Genomic DNA, 11,671 nt, shown 5'->3' on the forward strand with positions numbered 1-11,671 from the left:
CTCATGCAGCTTTAGTCGTAGAGTCAAGACACCCTTGAAATGCATTTCCTCTTGGGAAAAGATCTTTTGTGAACAGATGGATTGTGATGCGCTTGTGCCGTAGCTCCTCGGAACTGCCGCATCCATCCCATTTTTCTTCTCTTCTGAAAGTGCTTACGTGGAGGCCAAATGCCTTCACACCGCTCGTTTGCATGGCTCGTTTGGGCTTGACCGCAAAATACGTACGCTGGTGGCTCAGCGGGGGCAAACATTGATTGGCTGTAAAAGAAAAAGATCAAAGGCCAGTAGTGATGCGGTCATGACGCCATGGCAAAATGGAATCAGATTGCTTTGGCATTTCTGACCAAGGCCTTGCCCGCCGTCTCCCACCTTATAAGACGCAGAGATGGCAATCGATCCCAATCTTGAGCGCGGTTGACTTTGCCTCTCTGGATTTACAGCTTCAAATTTCTTTTGAGAAACACATTTCTTTTGAGATGTAGGGAGCAAAATGTCTCATTAGGTATTTGAAGTCAAGAGCCAAACGACGACCCTCAATGGTCTGGAAGTGGGGGAAATTGCAAATCAAGGTGTCAGGATTGGACTAAATCCATCGTTAAGAAGGTTATTCTCATGGCAATTTGACCCTGGATGAAATGATTTTATCCCTATGGGGAATGTCTCGCTCTTTCTTTCTCCCCCCTCCCTCCTTCTCTCTCTCTCTCTCTCTCTCTCTCTCTCTCTCTCTCTCTCTCTCTCTCTCTCTCTCTCTCTCTCTCTCTCTCTCTCTCTCTCTCTCCCTCAGTCGCAGTCGCAAGCGCACCCAGTCACCGTGACGGACTCGTCGCCGACACTTTGCTCACTTAGGTTTATTTTGCCATAAAGAAAAACATTTGCAGCCGCTAAAAAAAAAAAAAAAAAAAAGACCTGAGCTACCGCTGGCACGGGCCGTGACGAGGGTGCGTGCGTGCGTGGTGCCTGACTGAACCGCTGGAGCTGCGCGTAACTGTAGAAGGAGCAGGTGGATGGATGGATGCACGGAAGGATAGACGGACGCGCTCTGTAAAGACATCTCGGCAATTGGCACCATGGACTTGATACGAGGAGGACATTTTCCATTTAAAAGTAAGTATTTTGGGACAATCGTTCAAATGTACTCATGCCACTAGTAGAAAATACGTATCAAAAGTATTTTTAGTTGAAATGAAGTCCTGGACAGATTTGGATGGACTCAAATGTGACACAATGATTGGATTGCCTTGACTGTTCATTTCATGATGTAGAAGGAACGGTCTGAGCGCACTGCCACTGGCTGCCATTGATTGCTCCACAAATTGCATACACCAGCGGATAATTGAAATGTCCTCCTAAATTTGTGTGAAGAATCTTAATACCGCTCATGTCTGGCAAGGTGAGGTTGAGTCACGTTATGTCACATTGCACATTCCCACACGCTTTTATTTTGCGACTCTACTTTTACCTTCTCCCAAATTGAGTTAAAAAAAAAAAAAACAGCTGTAGGTGGTGTTTCTAACCGAGATGTCCATCATCAATATGAAATATGTTCGAAATGTGCAAAGGTGATATGACTATTTAATAGATGTGAGCAAAATTGGGACTTGTCCCTCAACTCAAATGACAGATCGTCCCTCCCGACAGCGTCCGAGCTGTTTGTCCCCGAGATCGATTGAATAAACATTTGTCTCGGCTGGCGGCACAATGCCCTCCCTCCCTACCTCGATGGTCTCTGGAACCTGGCTTTTTGCATGTATGCACGCCACGACATGGAGCCCTCGCCGCCTCCATCCTTTGACCCACGCTGGTGAGTTAACGCTTTTGGTTGGTTGGACGGACGGACGGAGGGAAGATTGGCGGCCGGCGGAAATCAATGATTTGGGCCGTGCGTAAGTGGTCGGAAAATGACACAAAACGGCAGCTACAATGTTCCCCAACATCTGACATTAGTAGTTACTCTATCCGCTCACTGTTGCCACGGCTGGCGTCACTCCTGATGGCCTTTGTCATGTCCTCCTAGATGCGCTCTTTCCGTCGTCATCTGCGATGTGATGCCAACAACACACATTTGACTCTGTAACCATGGCGCTGGATCAATGGTCATTCCTCTCGCCCGGGCCGAACACGACTATCCCCGAGCCGCTCCTATACGACAGCTACCTCCAAGGGAACGAGTCGGACCCGGAGCCGGACCTGAACCTGACGGGAGAAAGCCAGGAACCCCACCAGGACAAGACCAGCTCAGTGGTTATCACTTTCATTTACTTCATGGTGTGCGCGGTGGGGCTCTGCGGCAACGCCCTGGTCATTTACGTCATCTTACGCTACGCCAAAATGAAGACGGTGACCAACATATACATCCTCAACCTGGCCGTGGCCGACGTGCTGTGCATGATGAGCCTGCCGTTCATCGCCTTGCAGCTGGCCTTGGTGCATTGGCCCTTTGGCCAGGTGCTGTGCAAAGTCATTTTGACTGTGGGTAGGTAGCACGCTTCACGCAGCCGCCCCATACTTTGGTGGAGCACAAGAGGCAGAACCGTGACGAGCTGGGGAGGGAGACCGGGAGGGAGGCCGCTCGGCAGAGACTGAGACAGTAAACTATTTCGAAGAATGCTCGTAACCTGCAACGGTTGGCACTGACTGAGCTAGGCTAGCTAGGATTTTGGGATATCTCGGGGTGTCCGCAAAACGGTCTCACGTGTGTGATCATCAGATGGTTCAGGCTTGAGCTTAAACAATCCGTCCTTACCCAAAACTAAGACCTTTTCTAGAATCGACCAAAATAGGCCCTCGGCACTTCTACTACATAATTGCTTGAATTATAGCGCCGACTCTGAGAGTCATGATCTGCCATGTCTAATTTGTAGAATCAATTGTCTTTGGGTTCGATCTTCAGCAATTCCTGACTCTCTCTGCTTCTCTCCCCCCCTTGACCCCAGACTCTCTCAATCAGTTCACCAGCATATTTTGCCTGATGGTGATGAGCATCGATCGCTACCTGGCCGTGGTTCACCCTATTAAGTCGACCAAATGGCGGAAGCCCCGGGTTGCCAAGTTCATCAACTTGACAGTGTGGGGCGTGTCGCTGTTAGTCATCCTACCGACGATGATCTTCAGCGGTCTGGACAAGGTACCGGTGTGCGGGATCGTTTGGCCCGAGCCCCAGGATGCCTATTACACCGCCTTCATATTTTACACCTTCTTCATTGGATTCTTCCTTCCCCTGGCCGTCATATGCCTGTGTTACCTGTTCATCATCGTCAAGGTAAGAACGGACGAGCGGTCCGATCCTGATGCTTTGCTCGTAACCTTAGAATTGCGACGGGAATAGAAAGTCAGTGCGAGCGAGCCGCCGCCTGGCCGAACACGCGTCTGCAGTCGAGAATAGGTATCGCGTCGGACTCCGTTTGGAATTTCAGCTTTAGCGAATGAGTCTATGTGAACTGTTGCTGAGGAGAAGTCAGAAGTCGGTCGAGTTTGGAGAGCGTCCGCTGCTATAGGATGAAAGGAGCGCATGAATATTTGTGACAAGTGCGCTTTTTCCAGGTGAAATCCTCAGGCATGCGAGTGGGCTCGACCAAACGCAAACGATCCGAACGTAAAGTGACCCGGATGGTATCCATTGTGGTGGCCGTCTTCGTCCTCTGCTGGCTGCCCTTCTACATTTTCAACGTGACCTCGGTCACCGGCTCCATCAACCCGACGTCGGCGGTGAAAAGCACCTTTGACTTTGTGGTGGTGCTGGGCTACGCCAACAGCTGCGCTAACCCCATTCTCTACGCCTTCCTGTCGGACAACTTCAAGAAGAGTTTCCAGAAGGTGCTGTGTCTCAAAAAGGTGACTGGCCTGGATGAAATTGATCGCAGTGACAGCAGGGTGGACAGGAGCAGGATGGTCAATCAAGCGCTCATCATCAACGCCAACTTGGAGGCGCATCATGCGGCGCTGCTCAACGGAGAGCTGCAGACCAGCATTTGAGGGAGGCAGGGAGGGAGGGAGGGGGGGGGGGAGGGAGGGAGGGAGGGAGGGAGGCCTGAGGAACACAAGCATACCAGGGGGAGGACTGATGCAATAGCCCACCGTTCCATGGACTCTGTCTGGTATACAAAGTAAGCCAATCTGAGCACTTTCACAACACAGGCCCCAGATGGTACATTGACCCTCGCTCACAAGTGTTGGAGGGGATGAGGCAACCTGCTCTCATTGACCCTGAACACTCCTCAAACATAGGTTGGAGCTTGCCATCCAGTTGGATCTGCTGATACTTGACTGCGTGCGTGCGTGCGTGCGAGGAAGAGACCCCATTCTTGTGGAAACAGGATGCCTGCCATTAGGCACTGTTTTCAGAAAAGGGAAGGAAGGCAAACATTTGAGTGGAGCGACCCTCAAAAGACAAAAGCGGAGGCCAGAAAAAATAAAGAAGAAATCACGGACTAGAGTAATGATCCGTTACGCCGGCCCTGCCCTGCCCGACTTGAGAAGATGATCAGAGAAACAAATGGCAAAGTCGACGGCACGACACCGCACTCATTCGTAAAGTCTTTGACGGTCTGACGGTGAAAGAAATTGGCAAAGTTGCCCGCCCCATTCAAAACAGCTTGGCCCTTGTAAATACAAAGCTTCCAGCCATCGTGGCATGTCTGCGGTACGGCTCGCTACGTACTTAACATTTTGCAAAATGCCCTTTCTTATCATCTGGCTCCCAGTTTTGAAATAGGTATGCCATGACAATGTAAAGGTTCCTCTTTGCAGTGATCAGACTTTGAATTTGAATGATAAGCCCTCTTTTATCAAATTACCAATGTATCATGACTCTATGCTTTGTAAAAAAAACTCCAAGTCTTATTTTGGGAGTAACGTTTGAACACTAATATTTGAACACTGCCTAATTTCTAGCATGGGTGTTGCTTTGAGAAAAGGACAGACACTACACTGAGTTCGAAATAGCATAGCTTGACCCATTCACGGATGATTGTAATCTTAGAAAATGGATGTGGACCTTTGGCCAAACGTTATTGTTGAAGCTCATCTTTTGGATGGGGGGGGGGGAATAAAAAGAAAAGCCACCCACTCAATCAAATAGGATTGCTCTTTTAGCCATCTCAAATGGCGTGTACCGTGACCTCTTAGTTTTCATCCTGACAATGGCAGATTGCCGCTTGCTTCGGTCAGGTCCCATCCATGGGCGGACACGCTCCATTTAGCTTATTTATCTTGTTTTTTTCTTGCGTTCAATGACAAACGGGACAGACAAGCGACCCCTTCAAAAGTATTCTTAGCCCCACACGCACACGTTTGCATGTTTGGGGGTGGGGGGGGGCCCTTGTGAATACAAAGGCTCTAAATTATGAATGACTTTGATTTGAGAACTCTTTCTGCTGCTTTGGTTCTGAATCCCAAGTGCTTTTCCACAATGGTCCACAGCACACACACGCCTGCTTGCATAATAATGCTTGTAAATGATGCTAAAATGACATGGAGTCCCTTGCACCCTTTTGGCTGTTGTGTCAGACAATACGAAGGGACACGGGGGCTTTGTGCTGAAATCCATGATTTCATTTGGCCAAAGGCTGCGTACGAGCAAAAGGATTTTTCGGTCCAATACCTTTGTGTATATCAGGCTGAATTCTATTAGTCGCTTCAAATCCTCACCCTTGGTGCAGCCCTTCATTTGCTTGGCAATGCACAGAGAAAGAAATATCCCAAGACTAGCCGTGCTGTCGGCCGTTTGGACATAATGTACTGACTAAATGGAGCGTTGTGATATTTGAACACAAACGAATGTGAATGTAGCCCAATGCTATGTTGCATGTAGACTGACACCCACCCAGGGCTTTTTTGGTGAAGTCAGCTGGTGTGCTTGGATTGACGTGTGGCTCTTTTGCTCACCGTTGCACAATTCAACATCATATTATGTGTCAAGGGTGTTTGTCTGCTTACTGATGTATAGTGGACAAACGTGAGGAAAAGGCCATCTCACCTGCAATTGGCTTTTTTTTTTTCAATAAAGATTATTTGTGAAGGGCTACAATGTGCACAGAGGATGCACTGTTTAATATTAAGTCTGTATTGTAAGTGTGTGTGTGTGTGTGTGGGGGGGGGGGGGGGGGGGGGGGCTTAATCTTGCACGGGAGGGGGGAGGAGATCGAACCCTAAGAGCTCAATTTTCATAGACACGGGGAGATTCCGATTTTCCTGTTTCCACAATTTGGCACAACGGTCTCCGAGCTAGCCTGCTCAGACCACACGCACTACTAAATATGAAGAGAGTTTGTGAAGATGGTCAACCTGTTACACTGCTGATATTTGTTAATAGATGATTCTGCCATAAAATGCACATTTGTCATGGCCGTTGCTATTTATTAGGAAGGAAAAACAAAGCTTCGATTGCGCCCCTATTTCTATTCCTTTGTCTGTGAAATTGGGTGTAACCTGCCTCCTTGTAAAGCTACGCCACACAGGACGTGCTTGTACTGGCCAATGTTTGACAAAGATACAATTCTACTGTGGAATCTCCAAGGTTGAACGCTGTGTGATGTTCAAAGGCCACAAGACAAATGGAGTCAAATTTCAGCTCAGGAAAAGGCACTTGTGTTGCGTAACAACCAAGCAACCAACCAACCAAGCAACCAACCAACCGGTGGTGATCATACGTAGATCAGTACAATTATTTCTCCTTCATTGATTTCCTGTGGCCAAAATTCCTTTCCAAATGACCAAAGGTCAATCAGCGTCACAGAATAGCTCAACTTTGGAACTTCCACTGTGGTTTTCAACGCAGTGTATTTCCTCAACGTGCCTTGTCACTCATCATAACGTATCAGTGTACATCAAGCACCGACCGGCGTGTTTCCCAAAGGAGCGAAACATAGTCGTTACATGTCATTTTCCTTCATATTCAATTGCTTACGTTTGTGAATTTGTGAGAACATTGTTGCCATAGAATCTGAGAAGGTTATTGATTGTACGAGTTGGACAATCTCATGTCCTTTTCTGCGATTAAAAAAAAGGCCATTTCCTGTTCTCATTCTGTATTTGATTGACTTTCCAGTCGATTCACGTGCACTATTTGAGCTGGATACAACATGAATGAGTGGGCAGCCTCACTCATTCATACAAGCGTCTAGATGATCTTTGGAAGGTGTACTTCTGAAGTGCTTTCAAATGCGTCTTAAGGGACAAACAAATTTGCTTGGAGAACCCCTTAAACTTCTGTTAGTAGTAGCGCCGCTATTAATTAGATGTACACAACACACATCTGAATGATAACAACAAGAAGAAGAAGAAATCGACAGAAAGATAAATCAACTTACACATTTCCAATTGAATTCAATCCAATTTCAAAAATATCCCAATGAGTGAAACTCACATGTCACATTATGACATATGTCATTGGTCCAAATAAAGATTCTATTGGACGCTATAAGAGACACCAGATGAATGAAAGGATAAACATCAGATGTTATGCGTGCTTAAGATAGTCTCTGCCGCCGCGTACGTGAAGTCGAGTCGCTTTGACGCTTTACACGCACGAGTGAACATCGTTCTCTTTCCTCGCCTGCTGCGGGCATGACTCACAACTCTTCCTGCCGCCAGCAAATTATGCGCTCATGCTTCTCCATTGTAGCAGGTGAGATGAGATGAGATAAAAGTGGCAAACCAAAATGAAGTGGCGCATATTAGAAGATCTGCGGGACCACAAAGGTGCTCCCGAGCTGCCCACAATCCATGCGGGCTGAACAGAAGTGCACCTTTGAGCCTCCAGGACTCAGCAACTAATTCCCATACCGTCTGTGATGGAATATGAATGGAAAATGTCCAAAAAGCCACGATGCACAACACTTGACGCAGATTGAGCTGCCGTGCCCACCCGGTTGCTTTTTAGTGCTCACTCACTCACTCACTCACTCACTCACTCACTCACTCACTCACTCACTCACTCACTCACTCACTCACTCACTCACTCACTCACTCACTCACTCACTCAAAGCCACTTTCTAGTGCGCAGGAGATGTGGCGGAACGCTGTACCATGTCTGTCATCAAAGTGCTAATCAAAGTCAAATCTCCCCATTTATTTTCCAGTCTAAACTTAATCCGACTTGTTGCCAGTGATGCAATTGTCACTCTGGCTTTTACAAAGTCTTTGTGACTGCCATTGACCTTCATCATTCTCATTAGCATCAAAATAGACACTGCACTGACCACGAACACTTATGTATGTCGCCCACATTTCACTTAAAGAAAAAAAAAAAAAGACAAGCGGTAGCTGTAGTTACATAGTGGTCGTCATGGACGCACTCAAAGACTTAACATCCAGCTGAAACAGATTGTGGCAAACACGCAAACAAACTCAACTTTGCCTGCAGAGTGGAGCAAAGGAGACACTGTGGTGCTGATGTCCAAAAAATGAGCCTGTGAAGGTGCACCGCAGTCTGTTTGATCCAGCACAGATGCCGCCCTTGTGGCGGGGAGGGAGCCAGGGAGGGAGGGAGGGAGGGAGAGAAAAAAGGGAAAAAAAAAAAAAAAAAAGATGGCGTGTGATCAAGAGATGCTCAGCGAGGGCTTTAGACTGCTTTGATCACACATGCGCATGCTTGATGGCAGGATTTAGAAGACACCTTTCATGCCGTCAAATGCTCCACTTAAAACCTACCTGCTGCTATCTGGAGCTCATCTCATATGTGGCTGTGCAATCAATTTGTGGACATGGTACACAATCTCCAAAAAGTTATGCAAGCAGATGGGGCCACTACCCCTTTTCCTGCCATGTCACACATATGTTTTGACCACCCAAAAAAAGATGATCATCATCACCATTGCTCGCTAAAATGACAATGAAGGGAAACCAAGCCCACTACCATGTTCATAATTGCTAAGCCACTCAAAGACTTGTTCACATGAGTTTTCAAACACTGCACGATGTTACCATCTGCTGGACAAAGGTGTGTATTTGTGCATGTTTCACACTTGATTTTTTTTTTTTTTTTTTTTAATTGTGCAACATTTATTTGCATTTTGGGTGAAAAATATTTGTTTGCAGGATGAGAATATTTTGAGCAGCTTTTCAACAACTCATTCATGAATGGTTGTCTTTGTTTCAAACAGCTGCTTTCCAAAATTGGTGGCTACAGAAAGCTCCTCTTGACAAGTCACCCTTGGAAGTTCATTTGCTCTGTCACATCCACTGAGAAAGCTCTCACACACGAGCACAAGCACAAAAAGCTGCCAGTTACACTCACTCACCTGTACACAGGGCAAAAGCAATCAATAATCCCCCCCAAACAATGCACAAGGTAACAGTGTTGTATCAATCCGTATTGTCTGGCTATCAATTGATTTTTTCCCCCAAACTACATCCATCAATAATCATGGCCAAAGTCTTGAGTCTCGAATGACTCTTCAGATGTTGCTACCTGTAGGCATTAAAGTGGGATTATTTGACAATCTCCAGCAATGACCAGGCTGAGATGCAAGTACTTCCTGTTTGTATTCTTCTTTCCATTTTATAACTAGTGTGCTGTCATCTAGTGGTCAACAGTGTGATTGCACCCAAAATAAGCAGCGCAAAGCACTTCAAGTGTACCAAAATAATGAAAAAAAAAACAAAAAAAACGAATGAAAAATAGGGTTTGAGTGTACTATACATTTTCCAAAAGCTATCCCTTTTCATTTCCCAACAGATGAGTCCAGCTAGCCAATTACAAATACAAACCTTGCAGCTTTCAAAGCGTCACAACTGTTCAACACGAAATGTGATTGTTTCATCCATTCATCAACTAACATATGGCCTGGCCTGGCCTCTCTCTCAGGGAAGTGGTTCACCTCGTATGCTTGCTGCTTGCTTGTTCCTTTGGCTTTGCCCAATCAGCTCATCTTCCAGCCTGCAAAACATACATGCACCTATGAACTGTGGACAGGTGACGCACACAATGGCAAATGGAAAGAGAAGGGGGGGGGGGTGAGAGACAACTAATCTAGCTTTTGATTTTGCAATTCTGCATTCAAGTCTCAATTTGAAATGAACGATACCTCGGTGTCTAATTGGCGTCTTTGATTTGGAGCATCGAGGACACGAGTACGACAAAAATCACTTGTGATCAGACCGCTTTCCTATGACGTTATTTTTGGCTGGATCTCATTCTTGATGACCTAACGTGGCCCAATTTCAGCCCGGGTGGGCTCGAGCTAGCTTTCTACGAGCCTCCGGAAAAAACAAGCGAATAAAAAATCACTAAGACATTTCTTTTGGTTCTTTATTTGAGTGCCTGGCCGCCATCACTGCGTCCCTCCCGTCTTTGCAGTCATTTTTTGTCCTCGAGGAATGACTTGGTAGGTCGGGCAAGACACCGTTTTGACTCCCGTGCCAAAAACAATATAGACATTTCACCATTTGTCTCTTACGTACAAACTGTACATTTATATACTTTACATACATCTTCAACATGTGGAAAAGAAACCAAAAATATTCAGCTTGGGTGGCATGCTGAACTCAAGTACTGATTCAGTACACAAACACAACATACGCACGCGCACTACACGTGCATACAAACCCGACACACACGACCGACCACATTTTTTAAGAAGCGGTTGGTTCTTTTTTTTTGTTGTTGTGACCAACATACGCACGCACGCACGCGCACAGCCAACAATAATACACTGCAAAATCAACTTTGATCCGTTGTACATAGTGTACTATTCTGAAGATACATCCCGTATTGGTTCGAATTTTTTTTGCATTTAACCACAAGCACTTAGCTTGAACATGAATGAATATACAGTATGTTTCTAAACTGGCCGAGAAAAGCCAGAATAAGAAAAAAAAAAGTAAACAATAAAGCTAATCTAACGAAACACAAAGTGGCCATAGCAGAATTTCAGGTGGCTTAGCTCTTTTTACGCATGGAAAACAACACAGCACAATAGAACACGGACGGACGACGTGAGAGAGTGAATGAAAAAAACTGTAAACCAATCTCTAGAAAAATAGAAGATTTACTGAGTAACATCCGCCCCTGCGACAGTCGGAAGCAGCAATAGAGGCGCAAATATCCGGCGCGCTCAAGGGAGCGCAAAAGCCAATCTGACAACAAACTCACCAAAAGTGACACAAATCAACAAGCGTATCATATTCATCATACAACTGTCAAGGAGATGCTTGCTTCTTGACTTTCTTCTTCTTCTTCTGCAGTGCAGCAAAAATGCATGAACAACCACAACAAAAAAGAATCTTATAATATTTGGTCATTTGGAGACTGGGTGTGTGCGTATCGGCTACTATGTGACACATGGTGTGCTTGTGAGTTCAGATTACTTTTGTTTAAAAAGTCATGAGGAAAAAAAAAAAAAAAAAACTAGCCTCGTCTTTAGATTGAAGCTGCTTGTAGCAGTTTTGATAAGCATTTAGCACAGGGGGTGAGGAATCTCTGAAAGGGACGTACGATGGAATATTGACTTTGACATAATTCTTTCTCTAGGTGCCTGCTCACCTACTAAGAAAGAAATGACAGAACCAGCAACAGGATCTTCTCACACAGTAAGTGTGCCTTCAATCTTTCTCTTTTGTGCGTCCTGAAATTGCCGTTGGAGCACTGATAATGGCTGGTATTTTTTCCAGCATTTCACCCGTCCCCCATAGGAACACAAAATGAATATCTATCACAAATTTGGGAAGATTT

At 45.9% G+C, this 11,671-nt stretch overlaps 1 protein-coding gene across 3 annotated transcripts; it reads left to right on the forward strand.

The window, feature by feature from the left end:
- Positions 1-342: 342 nt before the first annotated feature.
- LOC147039061 (somatostatin receptor type 2-like) lies at positions 343-3,972 on the forward strand. 3 transcript variants are annotated; one of them, XM_085904177.1, is made up of 5 exons: positions 343-603; positions 785-1,104; positions 2,015-2,473; positions 2,934-3,259; positions 3,541-3,972. In XM_085904177.1, exons 3-5 carry the CDS (start codon positions 2,077-2,079, stop codon positions 3,970-3,972), a joined length of 1,155 nt encoding a protein of 384 aa, XP_085760303.1. In that variant the 5' UTR covers positions 343-603; positions 785-1,104; positions 2,015-2,076. The 3 variants fall into 3 exon arrangements, with proteins under 3 accessions (XP_085760303.1, XP_085760302.1, XP_085760305.1); XM_085904176.1 differs by having other exon boundaries at positions 343-1,104; XM_085904179.1 differs by having other exon boundaries at positions 343-1,104; positions 2,934-3,124.
- The last annotated feature ends 7,699 nt before the right edge of the window (positions 3,973-11,671 follow it).

This window comes from Syngnathus leptorhynchus, chromosome 22, assembly GCF_054491065.1.
Source record: "Syngnathus leptorhynchus isolate UIUO chromosome 22, UIUO_Slep, whole genome shotgun sequence".
In the NCBI taxonomy this organism is placed as follows: domain Eukaryota; kingdom Metazoa; phylum Chordata; class Actinopteri; order Syngnathiformes; family Syngnathidae; genus Syngnathus; species Syngnathus leptorhynchus.

Bases quoted from the DNA above. Each gene is read 5' to 3' on its own strand.
- LOC147039061 (XM_085904176.1), top strand. From the start codon at position 2,077: ATGGCGCTGGATCAATGGTCATTCCTCTCGCCCGGGCCGAACACGACT. The intron at 2,474-2,933 runs GTAGGTAGCACG...CCTTGACCCCAG, and splicing joins CAAAGTCATTTTGACTGTGG to ACTCTCTCAATCAGTTCACC. The intron at 3,260-3,540 runs GTAAGAACGGAC...CGCTTTTTCCAG, and splicing joins ACCTGTTCATCATCGTCAAG to GTGAAATCCTCAGGCATGCG.